The sequence below is a fragment of the Camelina sativa genome, chromosome 6 (genome assembly GCF_000633955.1).
Source record: "Camelina sativa cultivar DH55 chromosome 6, Cs, whole genome shotgun sequence".
Classification (NCBI taxonomy): domain Eukaryota; kingdom Viridiplantae; phylum Streptophyta; class Magnoliopsida; order Brassicales; family Brassicaceae; genus Camelina; species Camelina sativa.
The window spans coordinates 3,553,492-3,576,863 of NC_025690.1; the positions used below are offsets into that span (position 1 = coordinate 3,553,492).

General features: G+C 33.5%; 3 protein-coding genes and 1 long non-coding RNA gene across 4 annotated transcripts in view; 1 reads left to right on the plus strand and 3 right to left on the minus strand.

Annotated features, from left to right (window-relative positions):
• On the minus strand, nt 760–1,920 carry LOC104793923 (F-box/WD-40 repeat-containing protein 1-like). Its single transcript, XM_010520344.1, has one exon. It carries the CDS (start codon nt 1,918–1,920, stop codon nt 760–762), a length of 1,161 nt encoding a protein of 386 aa, XP_010518646.1.
• On the plus strand, nt 10,043–10,948 carry LOC104790297. Its single transcript, XR_768670.2, has 3 exons — nt 10,043–10,129; nt 10,485–10,656; nt 10,809–10,948. It is a non-coding gene; the product is annotated as an uncharacterized LOC104790297 (long non-coding RNA).
• Nucleotides 20,069–20,457, minus strand: LOC109133452 (DNA replication licensing factor MCM2). The gene has a single exon (XM_019246567.1). The coding sequence runs from the start codon at nt 20,442–20,444 to the stop codon at nt 20,136–20,138; it is 309 nt and encodes a 102-aa protein (XP_019102112.1). The 5' UTR covers nt 20,445–20,457; the 3' UTR covers nt 20,069–20,135.
• Nucleotides 20,894–23,372, minus strand: part of LOC104793924 (mitochondrial inner membrane protein OXA1-like) — an 8,489-nt gene continuing 6,010 nt past the window's right edge. The window contains exons 4-5 of the mRNA XM_010520345.2: nt 21,260–21,302; nt 20,894–21,181 (exon numbers count right to left, since the gene is read on the minus strand). Of these exons, the coding sequence (XP_010518647.1) occupies nt 20,908–21,181; nt 21,260–21,302 (317 nt within the window). The 3' untranslated portion in view covers nt 20,894–20,907. The remainder of the gene's footprint in view (nt 21,182–21,259; nt 21,303–23,372) is intronic.

Genomic DNA, 23,372 nt, shown 5'->3' on the forward strand with positions numbered 1-23,372 from the left:
TATATACTTGAAGCTTTGGTCATTCGCTCTTTTTCCCTGTAATCTCTCTCTCTCCCTCTCTCTCTCTCGTTTATGTTTTAATGCGACTTGTGTTTGCAATTTGGGTGGAACTTTTTGTGAGTTTTGAAACCGTAAGCAAAATTATGTCAGCTGAAACGTTTCTGAGAATCGATGAATTGTTAAAATACACTTGTGTGAACCTTTGTATCAATTTGTCTGTTTATCAACGTCTTAAAATTTAAAAAAATTCTGGCATGACGTGACACCTCAGTGTTTTAGTGCATTATGGAATTGACATCTCACTGAAATTTTAATTCAATCTAAACATACGATTATACATAGTATCAGACTTGATTAACCACTAATAAATTAATATTTGTTAATATCAGAATTAGTATATGAAAAAGTCAAGATACTATTTAAAGATTTCACTTGTTTAAATGCAACGGTTGCAGTTGCAGAAAATTACAGAAGAAGGCGGTTGTGATTTCACGCGGTATTAAATATTATAAATAACTGATTTAACGGTTGAAAATGAATGTGTTTGTAGAAGATTTATGACTGATTAACTAGCCGATACGATAGCGATTAAACAAAAAAAATTTACTAAAATAATTTTTAAAAATATTAAAATACCAACAACTACATTATCATAAAATAGTTATTCTAAATTTAAACAAATTGATTTTATAAACAAATATAGTTTAGTTAAAGCATAAACTATATCATAAAACATTAATCTTAACAGGCAGATCCTTACTATGGGACCGGAACTAGACTTGGAAGATACATATATGTCCACATCTCTTCCCCCCTATGTCTTTCTATCTCTTTTTTTTGGAATCCATCTTTTTCAATAATGTATAAGTTGACGCAAACGCATTTGCTGGTTACTAATCTTTCAGAACATGTAACGTTAATCCTATTCTTTTGGTCAATAAAAAACACCGAATGAGGAGGATCTTCCCCGAGATCAAATGATGGCAGATCAGGTCTCCACACAACGAAAAGTTTGGTCCAAGAAACAACCCTATCTTTGACACTGTTTGTGACCCATACCTCAATCTCCCCTAGTTGATCATGTTCATCGTTTATGCGTTGGCGAAGCAAAGAAAGCTTATCTCCTCTAAAAGCTGATAAGGCTATATTATCATATGCACCACAGACAAAAGGAATTAGGCTCATATGCTTGAATCTCTCCGTGGAAAAATCGAAACTTTGGATAAATGGTGGGCCATGATTTTCTCCAGCAATCCAATACATATTTCCTTTTAAGGACACACCAACGCACGGTGAGTATACACACCAATCCAAAGGAATGTCAAGATTTTTCCAAGAATTTGACTTGAGGTCGTAGATCTCAACCGGTGGGTCATACTTATCCGTGGGGAACCGGTTGTCTTCGAAAATATTTTTATTGTAAAATCTCAAGATTTTGTAGTTATCACGAGATACACCATCATATCCAATGCCGTAAAAATCATTAACAGCATAAGATTTCCTAGATTTGGTGACCCAACTAACTCGGTTAAAACAAGGGTTCCAAACAGCGAGTCTTTTGGGATGACGAAAGATGCATAGCAATAACCAATCGCAATGAACAATATTAGACAGCTTACCGCTTCCTCGAAACTCCTTTGGGAGTGGTAAAGAGGAATGATCGGCTTTGGACGCGGGATTAATGATCTGAACCTTATCAGTGATTCGTATGATATGTTCTTGGACCTGCTCTAGATGATCGTAGATGAATCTCTTATCTTTCAACAGAGCATTCCATCTTGTGTAAGTCAACTTGAATCGTTTTAGATCTTCGGCTGGAACACTACCAAATATTAATTCCCATATTTCGGGAGGTATAAATGAACCTTCTGACGAAGATGAAGCTTTATTTCGGGAGGTATTAGTTCCCATATTTCCCATATTTCCCATATGAGGGTTCAGAAAATTATTGCTGCAAGAGGTATGAGTTATGAATCTGTCGGTATGGATGTTTATATAGCACTAGATAAGGCCGGCGTAATAATGCGGATACAAATTTTAAAAATTATTGAGAATAATTAGGTAGTAATAGACATGGTTTTAGATTTTATTTTGTAACATTTTAATATTAAAAATTCATTATTTTGAAGGTTTTTTACATTATTTTATAATATTTTCTCAAATTTCTATGTACAATTTTTATTAATATAACAATTTATGACTATTTGAACTATGCAATTTATTTTCCCACAAAAAGTATCACATCAAGCTAGATAAAGCTCAATCTTTGATCAACCGAAGAAAATCATTATGTTTTTTTTCTTTTAATTTGTTTTAATTAATTGAATTCGATTTAGATTAGGTTATATTTGTTTTATTATTTTATTTAGTTGGTTCAATAAATAGTGAACCGAGCAAAACCGATGTTTGTGGGTAATTAGGTGAAAACTATGTTTCAAAGAAGATATAGATCTTGAACTATGGAGTCTGAGAGATATAGATTGAGAAATATTTTCTCGGAGATATATAGCACGTGGTAATAGATTGAGCTCTATGTGGCTTGATATAATATCCTCTTGGAGAAATATATCGTTTTCCGTATATTTTCTTATTGGTTGAAGTTTTATAAATGACATAATATTTATTGTTTATTAATGTTTGTGTTTTTATCCAAAAACTCTTATAGGACATGGAGCACCATTTAAATATCTATAACATCGTAATAAACCATATTTTAAGTTTAATTATACATTTCATCTTAATGCATAGAACTAAATATTTTATATCAAACACAATTAATAAATCATATCAAGTCTATATCTCAGTAAGAATTGAAAATACAAATAAAAATTAACAAAATATAATTCGCAGTAAAACTGAATCAACATATTTAAGATATATTTGTTATGTTGTTATCTCATAAGTACTAATTTTAACTCATTTCATAATCAATTTTAAATAAGTGAAAGTTATAAAATAAAAACATATATAAAGATATATAGACATTACCATCAAATTAGTGAAGATTCATTCCTATAAATTATAATATATTTCGTATTATCTTATGTTTAAACATATGCATTACAAAAATACATGTGTTCAAATTATAAAATCAAACATAAAAAAATATGTAATATTCTTGAATCAATTTTTTAAAAATGATACATATTAATATTTGAATTTTTTTAATCTAAAATAAATTTCATCGTTAGACATTCAGTTTAGTAATCACATTTAACTATCTATTTCATCGTAAAACCATAATATGAGCATCATATGAGATAATATGTATATTGGTTAGTATTTTAAATTTAACAATAAACAATCAGTAAACAAATCAGTTAACATCCACAAAAAAATTTTGAAAATTCAAAAATATCCTAAATATTATTCTACTATAGGTCGTAATTTCATAAGTAATACTTTTGTCAGTTTTCATCAATAAACCAAAAATTCATTCTTACAAACTCAGTTTTTCTATTTTTCTTTCAGGTTTCTTATATTACTACATGCATTAAAATCTTTAAAATAAATCATGTAAAACTGTACTAATACACATCACGTATTGAAATTTTTTTTTTAAGTTCATTACTCTTTCAAGGTTTTGTGTGCTTACTTACAATAAAATTTATATTACAACGATAAATACAATTTATATTCGACTAAAATACAATTTATATTACAACGATAAATAACTTATGTTATTCTTTTTAACTTTGTTATTCATTATTTATTGATTAATATACATGTTTAATTAATTTCGTTTTTGTTAACACATGTCAAATTTTATTGAGAACACATGTATAATATAATTAGAAAATATATTGATTTTGTTAGTTTTCCTTTTTGATTTAGAAAAATATTTTTTATATATAATATAAACATGTAAAATTCTGTAAATAAAATTAGACACGTGTCATGATCTAATCAATATATTTGACACGTGTCAATATCTTGTTAATGAGTAATTTTGACATTTTTAATAAATAAACATATAAAATTCTGTAGTTGGAAGATATCTAATCAATATATTTGACACGTGTCACGATCTTGTTAATTAGTAACTTTGTCATCAAGGTTTATATAATAAGATGTTGGATATGTCACGTGGATGTAATAAAAGTCTAGGATCACACTTTCTTATTAAATAAATATAGATACCCAACTATATTAATTGAGAAGTATAAATAAGAAAATAATTTTATAAAATGTAAAAATTACATTGCCATACCATTGGTCTTAAGACAAATGTTTAATTTTTTAACGAAAGATAAATATAAATTTAATATTTAGACTAGTAAAGTTTTTAAATAATTATTAATTTCAAAAAAAAATATTTTCTCTCTTTAATTCATTATGGCCAAAAATTACTAATTAATTATAAAAAATTGTAAACCAATCAAAATTTTAAAAAGTAAGATTTTATATCTAAGTATCCAAATTATTCTTTTAATAACTATATTTGGAAGATTTTGTTAAGATTTTAAATTATGATTCTCCGAGCATCTTCCTTTAATTTCATTTACAGATTGTTTTGAATTATCATATATACATGTGGAGGTAATAAAAGTTTAGGACCACGCTTTTTTTAGTGGGAGTTATTGGTATGAGATTTTAATAGAGTTTTAAAGACTTTAAATGTTATGTAGATTTTGTTGTTACTATATCAAGATTCTGTTAAATTTTGTTAAAGTTTAGTGTTATTAGTTTGTTATTTGTCAAAAATCATTTAAAATCTTAACAAATTTGAGTTATTGGATTCTGACTTTTATAAAGTCAATAAAAGTTTTGTGTTATTCAATTAAAACAACAAAATATAGAATTGTTAATGAATTCAATTATTATGTTACTGGTTCATGAATTTGCACACTTTCTTTACAAAATAAAGTCATTAAAAGTATTATAAAAACTCAAAGATTGTTTAGATTACTTTACAAGATTTTAAAAAACTAATCAACAAAACTATAAAATACTTTATAGTAATCCTTAAAAATCTTTCACTTAATTCACTTTTGATGATTTTGTTGAAGTTTTCCAAATTCTTTATAAATTGGAATCCAATAATAAATTTAAATATAATTTTATTAGAAATATACGCCGACCATAGATGATCTTAATTTCATAAAATCATTCAAAAATAGAGCTTTGTGCAATAAATTAAGTGAGGGGGGTTCCACGTTTGAGCTCATCATGACGAATTTCATTATTTTATCATCGTAATCCAAAGTTTTAAAGTGATGTTGTTTGTAGTTCTTTAGGTTTGAGAAACTAACCAAAGGAAATATGGAGCACAAATTAAAAAGATGAAATCAATATCGTAGAAAGTATCAAATATGTGTCTATCTAAATCTTTAATTGACTCTAGAAAACAAAAAACATTATATTTATTTTAACCAAAAGAATAGGTGATTTTAACTGGACGAATTTTTGCTCAACAAATCCTTTAACTGTTTCTTCAGCTTTGCCATCTCTGCTGGAGCCATCCTGTAAGAAACCTTGGATAACAGTGTCGTCCTTGGTTCTAGTTCAATCGTAAAAGGATTAGACCGAGATGGTGGTAATCCCTGCAATGAATGGAACACATCCTCAAACTCCTCTACCACCTGAATACCGCTAACCGTAGACTGCCCCACTGACTTTGGCATAGATATGGTAACCGAATAAGCCTCACGGTCCTTCTTGATCATCTTCCCAGCCTGCATGGTCGAGATCACGAGAATCCGCGAAGTTGGTCTAATTCCCTCAAAAACCAACTTCCCTCCTGGACGCTCAAACTCCACTCTACCCCGATGACAATCTAGATGAACCTTATGCCGATGCAACCAATACATCCCCAAGATAACGTCATACAACTCCACAGGACTGATAAGCAAATCCGCTGGCCACGAGTCTCTTGCGATCTGAATATCAATACCTCTCGCCCATCCAATCACTCTCAGAAACTTGCCTCCCGCAACTCTGACCACTCCCGCTCGCTCTCCAGGATCTCCTCTGATATCCGCACTCACTGCACACTCCGGAGTAATGAAGCTATGAGTAGCTCCATAATCAAACATAACATGAGACTTAAACCCGCCCACCAACAAGGTCCTTACACAAACCTCATGTGTTGAGAACCTAACATTTTATCACAAGCAAACATAAAATCTGAACTTACTAAGAATTCACAAAGACAGAGTACCAGAAATTATACATGTGATCGCCCCGACACTGGTTCCACCAGTCTCTACAGTCGTGTAAACCCATGGCGCTTGCTCGATCCGTGCCACCTGCTGCCCTCCCGGCTGCACCTGGTGCAAATCTGCCACTGCCCTCGGCTGCAACTTGGGGCACAAGGGCCTGATGTGCCCTGGCTCCCTGCAATGATAGCATACACGAGCCGCTGCCGTCGGAGCACTCCTCTGGGGACAGCTAGTAACCTTGTGATCCTTGCTCCCATAACCGAAGCAACTCGCACCACTTGGCTTCTGCATAGCCTTCCACCTCCTTTTGGTTCCCTGCGCAGGCTTGCCACCCTTGCTAGAACCTCCAAGATGCTCAGCCTTCCTAGGCTGAACTGTTGGACTAACCGCCACTGACTGTGCCCGGATGTCCTCCTCGATCTCTTCTGCAGTCTCAACCAGCTCTGCATGCGTAGCATAACTCCGACCTCTACAGTGAACCCTCAAATCATCACGTAGGGCCCTCAAAAACCTCTTGATCTGAGCATCCTCAGACTCCATAGCCCGACCCCCATACCTCAGAAGTCGACTGAACTCCAAGTCAAGCTCCCGCACTGACCGAGTCTCCTCAGCTAGTTAAGGAACTGCACCTCCAACCTATCTAGTGCCTCTCTAGGAAAATACTTGCGGTTGAACCCCAAGACGAAGTCAGCCCATGACATCTCCCTCTGCACCCTCCTAGAAGCCACATAAATCCACCACAACTGAGCATCCCCAGTAAGGTCGTGGACCGCTATATCCACCCAAAACTCCTCAGGACATCTGAGAGACTGGAAGTTACGTTCCACTCTCGTCCTCCACGCATCAGCAATAGTAGGATCAGTACCTCCCGAAAACCGCTCGGTACCAATATGATTCATCTCTCTCAGGATACTAACATAACGAGAATGAACCCCTGCATCCGCAGCCACTGGCTGTTGCACCCCCGTCGCCACTGGCGGCACTACCGGTGCATGAGCCGGTACCACTCCCGGTAACCGCTTCAACAACTGTGTCAGCAAACCCGCAAGATCAACACAAGAGACTCCACCCGCTGGGACTCCCACACCCGGAACTCTAGCATCACTGACCACTAGAGCATCAACACCGCCTCCTCCGGCCACACTCATGGAATCCCTGGACACCCTGCGACTCGCCAACACCCTGAGCTGGCACACTCTGGTCCGCAGTCTCGCTAACCGCTGGGACTCTGCCCTAACACGACCACGTCCGCGTCCATGAACACGACCACAACCAGCAACTGCATCCTCTCTAACCATTTGCACTACCATGAACAGAAGGCTAAACACGCAATCAAACATAACACGAAAACATAAACTCACTGTGGAATCACACTACAGGCTCGAAGAGGATGTTCTAGGACTCCATGCCACACACAATTGACTAACTCACATAATCAATTAAGACATGCAATCCCAAACATCTACATCACAAAGCCTAGTGAACCCAAACCCAAAACCGTAATGGCTCTGATATCAAACTGAAACGAACCGACCCGTTTTTTAAAATAGATTATAAATAATAATAATAAATACTCTACAACTAGTGGTCTCATACCCACTAGCAGCCTATCCACAAAAACACCAAACATCGAAAATAACAATACCAACAAATAACCAATAATCCAATAACCAATAAAAAATAACCAGTGTTAATTCGAATCTTAATCTAATGATCCAATCAACATAAACCAGTGAACCATCAATCCTATATAACATTCTAGGACTCAACTCTAGGACCCTAATAGAATCCAGACAACCAAGTGAACCACTAGAACATCCTCCTCTTCATTGCCTTGATTCCACGATCACACTTTGCCTTTACCTGCACCACAAACACAAATTGAGATGCATAAGTATTTGATAAACTCTCAGTGAGGCAATCCTCCCATCTACTGGGTTATACACAGAAGCAATTGAGATACTCTAACCATCAAACAACAATCAACAAAAAAACCAGGCACTGCGTCGACCGACGCCAAACTTGCATTGACCGATACAAAAGGGGATTGCATTGACCGATGCTCACATTGCATTGACCGATGCATGCTCGGCATTTCACGAAAAAATCCTAGTTGCATCGACCGATGCCTCCACATGGAATCGACCGATGTTCCTAGGTCAAATCGCGTCGTCCTCACATTTGGATCGACCAACGCACAAAATGCATCGACCGATGCACATGCCGAGCATCGTTTTCCCCAAAGCTTCTCGCCGGATCTTCATTCCTACAACCATTAAACTCGATCCCAAGCCACAAGAAGGCTTCACAAAGCCTCTAATAACGTTCTAACAAGCCAACAACACAGAAATAAGCAGATCAGAGAAATCTCAAGCTTAGATAAGCCATGGTCATGCACTCACCTTTGCCCACGACAATTCGGACTCTAAAACGCAAGATCTACACTCCTATGAAGCTCCTACAACGATCTAAGCCTTTCATGTCACCAGGAAACACCACAAACTTCCAAGAATCTCCCAAAAATGTCTAAGAACTGATATGCACTCTTTTCTCTCCAAAACGGTCAAACTCGTCGAATGAGACAAAAACGCGACTCAAGGGTTCTCCTTCACCCAAAACGCAGCGTTTAAACTAACTTGTCCACACAAAACCGACCTTGCATCGACCGATGCACCCTCTAAACCAGGATTCCGGTTTGCGGATGTTACATGCCATGACACCGTTCTCCTCCAACAACTCTGGTGAGAAGACGATGTTCCCAATTCCATCGTATCGTACCACGATGCTATTTCGTTCCAATAAGTTCACTTGCGTCGAGACGATGTCGGTCTGACGTGACGTCGTCGTTGCCGTGAAAGAATCTGGTTCATCACCTTCCGGTTTGATACGTCGACATTTCCCGTGAAACTCGCTGACGTAATTCTTCATCATCATGATCAAACCAAGATTCTCTCTTCTCCTTTTTTTATGAATAAAAAACTATTTTAAATTAAGCGTTTATAGTAGATTAGCTGTTAGACTATAAATATATATACATATATATATATATATATATATATATATGAGAACTAGACTTCTTTTTTTTGATAAAAATATGAACTATACTTAAGCAGTCTAGATGGTTTTTTTTTGGGGAAAATAGTTATGAAAAACCTATTTGGTTGAGATTTTTTTTTTCCTTCAAAATACGTTTTCTATATAAAACTATACTTCATTTTTTTTTTGATAAAAATATGAACTATACTTAAGTAGTCTAAATTATCATTTTTTGCTTTTTTTGGGGGAAAAGCAGTTCTGAAAAACCTACAAATACTCGTTAGTTTTTTTCTAGTGTTTTAAGAAATTGTGTTCATGGTGTAAATCATTTTTTTAATACTACCAATTTGATTAAATATATACGTGCAGATGCTTTGGCGCACAAGGCACGTACAACTTTATATCATATTTTGTATGTGAACAATATTTCATCCAATTGGCTCATATGAGCTGATATTTTTTTGTAAAAAAAAAAACTGATTGAATGTAAGAGATTGGTTGAATATGGTAATAAGTCTTGTTACCATTTTTTTTCCAGTTGTTTTTGGTTTCAATGATGCTAAAATATATATGGAATTTTTTTTGTTGATTAAGAGATTCTAAATGTTTATGATAACTCTCTAATGATGCTAAAACTTGTATCCAATGTTTCTCAACTGGCACACAACTCGAGCTGCAAGGTTTGATGATGTTGTTGATGGTATTAAGACAAGTTTTGACACAAAAATAAACAAAATGAAAAAGGGCCTTTTTGTCGGACAAGATTGGTTACAAAACAAGGCCCTGCCCAATAAATTACATTCAATATAAATACACAACAATCACACAGTATCCCTAAATCATCTCCATCATCTCCTCAAAGACGACTGACTGCTACTCCACAAAAAGGAACATGATGCTAAACATACAGGCGGTGAACCATGTTAATCCAGGTGATTGCATTTTCCTGTTTAAGTATTCTAGATTCTTTGTTCCTGATCTAGGTGATTCGTTTCTTTAGTTTAGTTAAAGTAGCATATCTCAATCTTGTACGATGATGGTAGATTGACTATTCTCATTCGTTCACCATGGAGATATTAGATTGGTTACTCAAATTCCTAGATACGGATTGATATAAACCTAGATTTGGTTACTCTCATCTCAAATTAAATTTTGATCTGGTTACTCTCATCTCAAATTAAATTTTGATCTGCTTTCGTCAATGGAAACAATAAGTTTGAAAAAAAACCATATACTTGTTATAATAGGCGTTAAATACTAATAAAATTTGGATGTTTTCCATTGTAGCTGCTTGGCCAGGGAATAAGTGGAAAAAGTCAATTACTTTGATTTGGTAACTAAAGAATATGTAAGTAAAGTAGCAAGGAAGACAATGTTAATTCTTTATCCTCACAAAATTCCTAAAGAAGTTTCTCCACGAATGAGATACCTCGGTATCCGAATGTTTTCAACATTTAAGGTTAGTGAGCCTCGACTTTTTTTACATTTATGCTTTCACATTTTACTGTTATTTAATTTTAACTTTAATTTTTCTTTTCTTTTGCATGTGATCATGGACAAATACTTCGCGGAAAATCTATAATTTGTTTCCTTCAACAACATTTCGTTTAGTTTTTTATTTTGTAGGCTGGAAATGATTTATTATTACTATTGTTTCGTAAACAAATATTGTAAGGTTACGTGACAAAGTCTGCAAGGTTTACAAAAGTTCGCAAGGTTACGCGATGTAAGGATTTTTTTTTTATAAAGAATTTTACAGATTTTTACAATGTTTTTAAACGGTTTTAAAAGAGTATATCAAAGAATTATACATGATTTATAAATAGTTTTAAAAGATTTAACAACGTTTTAAAAGATTTTAAAATGGTTTTACAAAGTAGAAATGGTTTTTTAAAGAATATTACAAGGTCTTAAATTGTTTTTAAATGGTTTTTAAAAGATTTTCAAAGGTTTTACAAGTTGTTTATAATGTTTTATAATAGAGTATTTACGTGGATATACATGCTTTCTATACCGTCTTACAAACTTGTTTATAATGTTTTAAAACAGTAAAATCTAAAAAACACTCTTTGTAAATGAAGTTTAAAGCACCGCGTAGACTGAAATATTTTAAAAAGAAAACAACAAATTCAAGTTGAATTAATGAGAGAGATAGAGAGTTAGATAGCAACTAAACAACTTGATTTGTTGTGTCCACACTGGCCACACCTACTGCATTTGTATTGTTTTGAATTTGTCTTAACCTTTCCATGTTCCCATGAACTAGGTATTCTCTTTTTCTTTCGCCTGCCACTAGGTATACGTGTAGAAGGTGGCCGAATAGAAGTACTAACACTCTCTGGAATATCCCAATACTCCATATCACCTACTGGGTGAATGCTCTCTGAATATGCTAAATGCCATTCTGTAAATAAAAAAGCAAGATAAGCGCTATAAAACTTTGTTTAACCTTTGAAAAACCTTGTAAAACCTTTTAAAAACAATTTATAAACCTTATACACAACTTGTAAAACCTTTTAAAACCATTTTAAAACATTGTAAAAACTTGTCGGATCCTTCACTTGTGCAAACTTTTCAAAACCCAAGTAAAGAAGAGAGTTATAGCCTTTCAGTGAAATGATAATCATCAACAAACATGTTTTCATTGAGATTGATATGTTTGGCAGCAGCAATTCCATGTGGACAAGGGAATTTTCAATATCAAACATACAGCATGTGCATATCCTTGTGTCCCAAATTCACCACATACGTCTTTAAGCCTACTTTAACCTCGAACACAATTTCATTTACTTGACAAATTTCAAGCCAGCGTGTAGTTTCATTATAAGATGCATTCATCTTCTTCCCCAAATTTGGAGTAACAACATAAGGATGTCGACAACTCTCCTCAAGTTGCTCATTAAACCACCTAGTCAAAATAGACCTGATTGTCTGAAACAAACAGACAATTGGATACTCGCGAGTCTCTTTCAACAAGGAGTTAATGGACTCAGCACAATTAGATGTCATGATGTTGTACCAGTTAGAAGGAGAATATGCACAAGACCATTTCCTAATATCAGCTTCGAAAGATATTCTCCAAGTTCTGGGTCACCATTGGAGATTTGACTGAACAAATAATCAAATTCATATAAAGTGCAAGCTCTTAAAGCATCATGAACAACTGGAAGAAGAGGAGCAGAAGCTCTAAATCGTTTTTCCAGGTTCTTTTGCAAGTGGAAAGTGCAGATCCCATGATAAGCATGTTCATAATTTACTAAAAGCGCAGTTGCAATTGAAGAAGCCCGATCAGACACAAAAACTAGATCTTTTTCATCAGGTATAATAGTCTTCAAACACCGCAAAAACCAGTCCCATGATGCATCATTCTCAAAATTAACAAAGACAAAAGCAATAGGATACAATACAACTAAAAATTACCATCCTGAGCTGATGCAGCAAGCAAAGTCCTTTTAAATTTTGATTTCAAATGGGCGCCATCAATAGAAATAACTTTTTTCATCAACTTAAAACCTCTAATTGATGCACCAAAAGCCAGAAAAGCATATTTAAACTTATTAGTAAAATCAACTTTGATGTAAGTATAGAACCTGGATTCTTCTTTTCTATCATGTGGAACCAACTCGGTAAAACCTCATAACTATCAGCAGGTAAACCATAGCAAGTTCTGATGCATGTTCTTGAGCTTTCCATGCTTTTGAGTACGAGACACCAACTCCATGGTCATTCCTAAAAATTTCCATGAGCTGTTTAGGTCTGAGAGGAAGCTTTCCTCCTACAAAATGATTACTAACCATACCAGCCAAAGTCCTTGCAAATGCTTGGCGATGATTAACATTCTTGAAAGCAGAGTCACTGTTGTGATGACTAATATACTTTTGAATCACAAAGCTATCTGAAGCTTTAACCTTAGTTGCACGTAGCCTCCAACTACATTTTTCATCAATACAATGAAGAACATACCTCTTGTTGTCTGATTTTTTAGTACGAAACTCAAAACTATGCTTGACTGCATACATCCGCATCTGACTTCTCATTAATGTTTTATCTTTGAATAACTTCCCACAAAACAGTGAATCAACATCAGTTATACCAGTTGAGTGTGAAGAACCAGATGTTGTTATGTTACGTCTAATCCGCTGATTATGCATACTACATGTTTCATATCCACAATCATCAATGGTAGGATATTGACTTGAAGAAGCAATAGGAGAACAATAAAAACGAGGAATACTCTCAACATATGGATTTGGTATTGTTTGACCCTGAAAGTACAAATCAACGAATTTTTAAAAAAATTTGTAAAGTATTTAAAACGTTTTACAAGTGATTTCAAAGGATTTTATAATGTTTACAACTGTTTTCAAAGGTTTTTTAAAGATTTTCAATGGATTTAGCAAAGGTTTAAAAGTTTTTATAAAAGTAATTAAAATATTTATGCCTTTGTAAGTTACCTGAGTTTGAGTAGCAGTAGCACTAAAATCATCATCAGTGGCATTATATTGGCTTGGTATAATTTCTTCTACTTTGTCGTCAAACTGAAATCAAGCCAATATAGCACTAAAATCTCTTCTACTTTGTCGTCTCTTCTTCTCCAATCGTGTAATCATCATCAGTGGCATTATATTGGCTTGAAGATAATATACCAAGCCAATCATCATTAGTGGCATTATAGTAGCACTCTCGACAAATGGATTTGGTATTGTTTGGGCCTGAATGTACAAATCAATAGATTTAAAATAGATTTGTAAAGTATTTAAAACATTTGACAAGTGTTTTCAAAGGTTTTTTATAGTGTTTAAATGGTTTTAATAAAGGTTTTAAAAGGGTAAAAAGGTAATTATAACATTTATGCTATTGTAAGTTACCTGAGTATGAGTAGCAGTGTAAACGTCAATAACATTCCTAACAAACAGAGTTGAGCTAGTTTGATCCTAAAAGGATTTGTAAAGTATTTAAAACGTTTTACAAGTGTTTTCAAATGATTTTATAAGGTTTAAATTTTTAAAGTATAAAGTTACCTGAGTATGAGGGGGTGAAGTAACAGCATTAATACTCTCAATAAAAAGAGTAGAGCTAGGTTGGCCCTGATTAATGATTAAGAAACATTCCTCAAGAAACAATCAGTTACTTTCCTAAAACAATATTAGAAAAAATAAGAGAATGAGTTAACTAAACAGTATTGTGCATATTTGAGCATAAAAGCTTCAAGTTGAATAACTCCTCCACTTTGTGCATATTTGAGCATAAAAGCTTCAAGTTGGCTATCATTTCTAATAAAGATCGGAATACAACCTATGGTAGCAGTCATAGCAGGCAATGTATAACTAATCTTTAAACATTGTGCCTGAATATCAATGGCAAAATCTTCTAGAAGAACCTTTACCAACTCACTAAATCTAGTTTTCTCATCAATGTTAATCAAAGAAGCTCCCCTTGAATCCCAAATTCCCAATGAATATTGTTCTTCAACTTCCACAATCCACATACTGAATACAATTCAATAATTTTAAAACCCAAACAAGTCATGAGAAAACAAACCAATATCACAAATTACAAAACTACAATAGAAGAACAACAATTCAAATTAAAACTTCATATTCCCAAAAAAAATCCAGCAACTATATCAAAGAACAACTGTAGGTTTCGACAGATCTATTAAAGGACTTTATAATCACGAGCAGATCTAAAAAACAAGTAATTTAGACCTAACAAATTGTGACATCAAATTTGAAATAGAAACAACAATCTAATAGGTAAGACAAAATTGAAATTGAAATTGAAATTGAAATTAAAATACAGAAACAAGCTTACACGATTGGAGAAGAAGAGACGACAAAGTAGAAGAGAGAACTAAGAGGAAAAACGACGGAGAAGGAGAGATGACAACGGAGACGGAGAGATGACGACAGAGAATGTCTACGACGGAGAAGGAGAGATGACGACGGAGAAGGTCGACAACGAATAAGATTGTCGGAGTAGTGTGAAATGTAATGGATGGCAAAATTGTCTTTATGAAATAAAAGAATGGTATAATTAAAAATAGTCACTATAAGGGGCATTTTTAAAAACGAGTATCAAAGAAGGGGCATTAGTAAGAAATTCTCTTTATTTTATTAAGTGATATATAACTTACCTATTTCTTTTAACATGTTCACAAATAATTCTTTCTATAATTTTCATTATACACTCGTCATATCTTGCATCTTCTCTCTTTTCACATTTGATTATCTAACTCACTTATAATATATTGATTATAAAGACATATCATAACTATTTTTCATCTTTTTCATCTTTCTATACTCTTTTTTTTTATCGATTGAGTATTTATTACTTACTAACGTAGATGTAAAAAAAAGAGAATTTTACCCAAACTGCCATGAACATTAGCAAACATTCTCACCAATATAATTCCTTCTCTTGGTTGACACATAACATATGTAAGAATACTATTATAACCTTTATCCTTCTTACTCAAAATTAAATCTAAAAAAATATTTTCTACTGTGTTTAAGAAGAATTGATATAATGTAAAAATATTAATTAATAGCTTCATCGGTAAATGTAAAACTCTTTCATTTGATGTATAATGGTGGAACGACTTTCTCTCCTAATAATTCTCTAGTTCTCCGTCTGTATCATCTTTTCATCTTCTTCATTAGCAAACCGTCATCTTTGCATGTAATGATGGATTTCTTCATCCACTCAATTTCTTCATATGTTGGAAGTCAATTTTTGGATTTGCTAACATAATAGTTGTCCACTTTGCAGGTCATCGAAGCATGAGGACCAGATCCACCAACATATGTTCTCGTCCACTGTTAATTTCCACTTCTTTATATAAGGTCGACCATATCTTACTACGGCATCCAATTTCTATCCATTTCTAGCAAATCAAGTTTTCCACCACCTTGTAGATCTTCTCATCCTATGGACCATATCCCAAAACCTAGATTATTCTCCACAACTATAAAATCTCCTTTCTCATTTACGTATTGCTAATCATATCTAACAAATCATGTGTCTACCCTGCAGGCCTTTTCATTCGATGGACCAGATAAAAAAAAAAAAGTTCTTGTCCACCGCTATTATGTCTTCCGTTCTCAGTTTTTGGTATGGTATTTTATTTTGCTGGCAAACCAAAAAAACTTCAAAACCTTGTTGTTCTAAAGACGGTGGACCAAATTCATCATAAAATGTTCTTGTCCACAATTATCATCTCCTTCGGTTGAGTAGATAATATCCATCGGGCCAGACGAGCTTGTTCATTGTTGCCACATGTCAGATGAAGAAGCAAGAACTAGGAATGGTGTGCCTCCTCTCATCTACATTCAGATCCAACAGTTAAGGTATATGTGAACCATTATTATTTCAGTCGTTTGGTCCATTTGTAACAAAAACCCAACTTGTCCCCATTGCAGGTTTGATGATGCCACAGGCAAAATATTTGTTGTCCCTCTGGTGGACTAGTTTCAATAGTCAAAGTATATGTCCACCCTTACTATTTCAATCGTTTGTTTTAGTGGATTACTTTCAGCAGTCACAGTATATGTCCACCATTATTATGTCCACCATTTGTAACAAAAACCTAACTTGTCCTCATTGCAGGTCTCATGACGATGCATGCACTGGAAATGTTGTGCCTCCGGTGGACCGGTTTCAACAGTCAAGGTATGTCCACCCTTATTGTGCTTGTCCTTTGTTTGGTTTGGTTATCCATTTTTTTTAGTGGATTATATTTTTTTTGGTTATACATTCTTTGTAGTTACCATTGATATTCTTAACTTTTGTGTCTATCGCTAACAACAACTCAACTTGTCATCACTGCAGTTTTGTTGACGGCGTATTCACTTAAAATATTGCCGCCCTGGTGACCAGGTACAACTGCCAAGATAGATGTCCTCTCCTTGGTGGACCATTTTTGTTTGACTTAGACGAACTTGTTTGTTGTTGTACAAAAACTCAGTATGTAACAATGATTATTCAGCCACCACCAAATCGACCAACTCTTCACCAATCATCTTCTTTAGATCTATTTAGATTTACTCCTAAACAATAACATCATTAAGAAGCATTAACTCTCATTGCTCTTTAATACACTTAAACCCATAATTGAAAGAGAATCATTGCTATTAATTCGTGTCACATCATCATTCCTTCAAACCTTTCAAATTGTTCATGTTCTCCCTTTTCCTCCTTTAATGAAGGGGTAGTTATGTCTTTTACTATATTCCCGTTAGTAAAAAGTGGCATTTTGCGGAAGAAAATTTAGAAAATGGCAATTCTAACAATTTTTCTTTTAAAAGTGGCATTTATGGCCAAATTCCCTAAACAAAATCATAGAGAATATTCGTACCCTTTGATAGTGTTGTACTACACGTAAATTTTGCTTCATAATAATAAATCTCATAATTAGACTCGTTTATATCTTTAAACATCATATTATAACATCAAATACTACATTTTATCTTAACTGTTTGACAAAAAAAATTAATATATATAATTTTTCTACTTTAAATGTATAATCTACTATCTTTCTAGTTTCTATATAGTGTTCTTTTATTTTGATTCTCCTAAATCTACAAACTCATAATCTTTTAAATATGTGTATTTATCCAAAAATATAATTCTTTTAATAATTTAATTAAAATTCTACAATCTAGCACTACTATTATAATTGTTTTTGTTACAAATAACTTTCTCAAATTATTTCTTAATATTTTTTCATTATTTTTTTATGTGTGTGAGTGATGTTGAGAATAAGTTTTCTTGAATAAGTTTTATTTCAAGTAACTATATACATTTCTCTTAATATATACATTATTTAAGTTTTGAGCACTTGATTAATATTTCTCTTTTTTTTTTGGATTTACCTTTGTTTAACAAATTTCACCATTTTCAGTTTTGACAACGATAAAGAACATAGATCACTCAAAAAAATTTAATTATTTATATTATTTAGAATTCAAATAATAATATGACCAAATCGTTCTGGTTTTAAAATGAATTTATAATTTAATACTAACAAACATAGTCTCAAGTTTTTAATACATATATATTATTAATTATAACTAAAAATAATAATATACACCAACTTTTAATTGATAGCATGAATTTAATTTCACACCAAAAACTGAATAACCTCTTGATTTAAAAAAGCCTTTAAAATTTTTGTGTTTCTTTTTTAAAAAAAAACTCTTTAAAGTAAACCAAAAACAAATGGAAAAAAAACATACAACCATACAAAAAATCAAAGTAAATTAGGAATAGAGATTACATAAATATAAAATTAGATTTGTTATATATTTTAATAATGAAATTTGTTATAAGAATGATTAAAATATATTTTTAAATTAAAATGTTTGGTTTTTTAAAGTAACTGAAAAGGAATATTGTTTAGGTCAATTAATCCATTGGCATCTCGAGTTTACATCAGCATTTTTTTTTAAAGTACTTCTCTATTTTAATATATAGAAGGTAGTTAGTTACTTATTAGTAGCAATTTACCACTGGCTTTATTGGTATCTAAAATTGTTACTATTATTTACAAATGATTGCAATTTTGCTACGATATTTTAATTTTAATTTTTATCACTAATTAGTAACTAATCGTTGCAAATATTTGCTACAAATTATATACGTGATATATGGCTAAGCTATATCATCCAAAATCTGTAACTTCAATTAATTAGTTAATGATAATTCCAAAATTTATCATAATATCAATGTCTAAATCTTAAGAAAATAAATCTAAATCCAACTTTTTGGCAATTCAAATATACACGATATAGAATCCGACATATTCTTTTCATCGAGTAGTTATATATCTATATAACGATATAAACATCTTAAGGTTTAATTGTTTAACATTCACAAAAGCAAACACTTTCTACTCCTTAGTCGACTTCTTCTTCGTCCTCCTTGTCATCTTGGACTTGATAGGTAAAGAAAGAGCTAAAATTAACAAAAAATTTGGACGTGGGTAATAAACATAACCAAAGTCCAAATCAAGTGTTTTACTAAGAATATTAAGAAGTTGGATATTGTATATCAAGCTAGAATTACATCAAAGAGCTTCGATCTTCTTCTTAGAGAAACTTTTCTACTCTATAGTGGACTCCTTCTCTTCGTCCTCTTAGTCATCTTGGACTTGTTGTGGGTAAAAAAAAGCCAAAATAAACCACAAAATTTGGGTGAGAGGTTTTTTAATTTGTTACAAAGAACAAAGAATCTAGAGCAACTTTACGTACATGATGATGAGCGATATCTTATCGTTGCGCCTGGTGGCGGCATAGCTATAACAACTGCAGTATTCTCTCCTCACCGGTCACAACCACCAACAAGTTCAAAGGCCTGCTCTACAGCGCCTTCTCCAAGAATACAAAATGAGAGCATTTCTGGAAAATGATTTTACCCTTCTCGTAGATGAATTATTAGTTTGTTAAAAACCTTTTCAATTAATAGGACGGATTAATCTACTGCCATGACAGATAGAAACGTAGAGCATAATGGTCTAGTAGCTTCTCTTTAATTTTTTCCTTTTTCTTAAGAAGAGATATAATGGTGTAATAGCTAGAGCGGGATTAACTATGGAACAACCAAAGCAATTTGGATCAGAAAGAAAGATGAATACTTTGAAGCCATGATGATGACAAGTACAAGAAGTAGAAGCTAAAGCGTTATTATAAGTAAATATGGTTATAAGATTTAGTCAAATTTCAAGAAATTAAAAACAAATATATTGAGATAACTACTATAGCAATAGGCAATACGATAAATCCTAATAAAATAATTTAAGATGATAAAATAAAATAATGTGGATTCATTGTAAAAAAAAAACTAATCAAAACAAACTTGTAACACCATGGAAAACAAACTTTGCATAATCTGATCTAACTGATTAAATCACGTTCGTGATCAAATCTGTTGGATTCATACTCACCATCCTTGCCCATCCATCTGCCGATAATCATCGAAGTAGGTATCATTGAAGAGATCTTCTTCATCCTCCTCCTCCTCAAGCTCCTCAGGTTCATCGAAGAAATTATCGTTGTCGTGACCATCATGGAGTAGATTTTCAAGAGCATCTACCACAGCCTCAGCTGCGTCAAGGTCAACTATAATCTGATCTAAACCTCTCTCATCATACTGATCCATTCGCACGCAGTCTTCCATAAAATTTTCGTTGAAGAGATCATCGTCTTCCTTATCAATAATTGGCTGATTGTTGAAAACTTCTCCATCCATTTTTTTTTTCTCTCTCAAGTTCGGGCGAAAAGATTAGGGCACACAACACACAATACACTTATTTATATATAAGATTGTCGACGACAAAATATCACCTTACTTTTTTATTTTATTTTATTAAGAGTTGAAATAATTACAAACCTTAAGTTGTAAACAATAATATATTTTTTTTTAATCTCAGTTGCTCGTGTATTTGACAAAGAATTATTTTCAGATTGTTTCTATTTTTAGTTTTTTCCATAAAGAACTTTCATAACTGTTAAATCATGACTGTATTATAACAAATAGTTTACCTCAGATGGTGCATGACACTATGCATTATACGTTTATTAGTGTCAATAAATAATTTTAACAGGGGATGTATGGCCAACTAGCAAATAATGTGTTCATCTCTCTCTCTTTTCGCTAAACAGAACAATAAGGAAAAAAAATTATTAAAATTACTGAATGAAATCGAAACTTATTAAACGTAGCTTTGTGAGATTTGACGACGCTTCAAGATAAGAGAGAAATCAAGATCGAACATTTGGATCTCTAGGCCGATTCCATCGCCAACAACCACCACTAAGCGTCCTCTGCTTAAGACCCCGTTCTTGATCAGTTCCGCTGACAACATCTTACCCCGAAGACGCGACATAAGAATCTCAACCATGTTTTGTCTTAACTCTCCCATGGAGAACCAAAATACAGGAACTTGAATACCCTGACCAATGACTGATCCTTTAACTCCAAAAAACCTGTAATCAGAAACGAGCAGAGCATGCTAAGCTTTTAAACAACCCTACAGAAACAAATGTAATCAGAAAGCTACTCACTCTTTTTTCAACATGGTGTACATTATTACTCCTGGACTTTTAACTGAGAACTGATACCTGAATGATCCAAAACAACCAAGCTAATGTAGAAGCTAACTCAAACCACATTGCAAGTTCTGAACACAAATATTGGAAACAAAGCAAAGCTACAACACTACAAGAAAACATGTCATAGCCGACTACATTTTACGACTATTATTCAGTCGCTAAATTTAGCGACTACTTGGTTACTCCGTTACGACTATTTTACGACTAAATAAAAACGATCGTACAATAGTCGCTAAATTGCGACCAAATTCAGTAGTCGTCAAAATAGTCGCTATTTAACGACTACGTTACGACTAATATATAGAATTATAAATGCAGTCGTAACCTTGTCGTTATATAGTCCCTCAGTTACGACTATCTAGGTAGACGCATACAAGTCACCAAATTAGGCGACTATATTACGATAATATCGGCGGGTCGTACAGGTTGTCGCGTAGTAGTCGTTATTTAGCGACTATTATGCGACACTTTCGGTGGGTCGTAACATAGTCGTATAATAGTCGTAAAATATCGGTATTATAATTCACGTTTTTTTCTTGTGGGGGGGGTTGGTGTACTTGTATTATGCGACTGAATTTTAATAGTCGCTTGGTAGTCGCCAAAATTGCCTATATATACCAGCTTCACCACTTCTTCTCTCTTCACTCACCATTTCTTCTCTTCTCACTCAATAAACACAAACACATTTCCGAAAATTAAAAAAAAAATCTTCCAAAAAAAAAAAAAAAATTCTATTACTCTTGTATAATGTCTGGGAATTACAATTATAGTAATTCTCGAGAGTGGATGTATAAGAGGTTCGATGAAGTGACGGGCAATTTTTCGGCGGAGTTTACAACGGGGATGGAGCAATTCATGGCATTTGCAAATAGTCAATCTCTAGCACAGAATAATGGGGGTATGTTCCAATGTCCTTGTAGTCGTTGTAAGAACAATAAATTTATGTCGGGAAAAAGAATTTGGAATCATCTTTTTAGCAATGGATTTATGCCTGATTATTATATTTGGTATAAACATGGGGAAGAAATCAATATGGATATAGGAACAAGTTATGTTGGTAGTGATCAAGAAGTAGATAATGTAGATGTGGGTAATGTAGTAGAAAATCCATATGTTGATATGGTGAATGATGCATTTCGTTATAATGTGGGGTTAGATGATAACTATCATGAGGGTAGTTCTCAAAATGTAGAAGAACCAATACGTAATCATTCAAAGAAATTCTACGACTTGTTAGAAGGCGCAAAAAATCCATTATACGATGGTTGCCATGAAGGTCACTCACAATTATCGTTAGCTGCTCGAGTCATGCAAAATAAGGCGGAGTATAATATGAGTGAAAAGTTAGTGGATTCGGTGTGCGAAATGTTGAATGAGTATTTACCAAAAGGAAACCAGGCAACGGGTTCACATTACGAGACGGAAAAATTAATGCGCAATTTAGGTCTCCCATATTATACAATTGATGTTTGTATTAACAATTGTATGATATTCTGGAAAGATGACGAAAAGGAAAAGACTTGTCTGTTTTGTGGTGCTCAAAGATGGAAGCCAAAGGATCCTCGACGTAGAACCAAAGTACCATACAGTCGTATGTGGTATCTACCTATTGCTGATAGATTGAAGAGGATGTACCAGAGCCACAAAACTGCGGCGGCGATGAGATGGCATGTTGAGCACAAATCTAAGGAGGGAGAAATGTGTCATCCTTAAGATGCGGCGGAGTGGAAATATTTTCAAGAACAAAATCCTCGATTTGCAGAAGAACCCCGTAACGTTTATCTTGGATTATGCACTGATGGGTTCAATCCGTTTGGCGTGTCTCGTAATCATTCATTGTGGCCTGTGATCTTGACTCCATACAATCTACCCCCTGGTATGTGCATGAACGAAGAGTTCTTGTTTCTTACAATTTTGAATTCTGGGCCAAATCATCCGCGAGCTAGTCTGGATATCTTCCTCCAACCTTTGATTGAGGAGTTAAAAGAGTTGTGGTCTACTGGAGTCGATGCATACGATGTTTCCTTGAATGAAAATTTTAATCTAAAGGCAGCGCTAATGTGGA

Excerpts from the sequence above, each read along its gene's own strand:
- LOC104793923 (XM_010520344.1), bottom strand. The coding sequence starts at position 1,920 with ATGGGAAATATGGGAACTAATACCTCCCGAAATAAAGCTTCATCTTCG.
- LOC109133452 (XM_019246567.1), bottom strand. The coding sequence starts at position 20,444 with ATGGATGGAGAAGTTTTCAACAATCAGCCAATTATTGATAAGGAAGAC.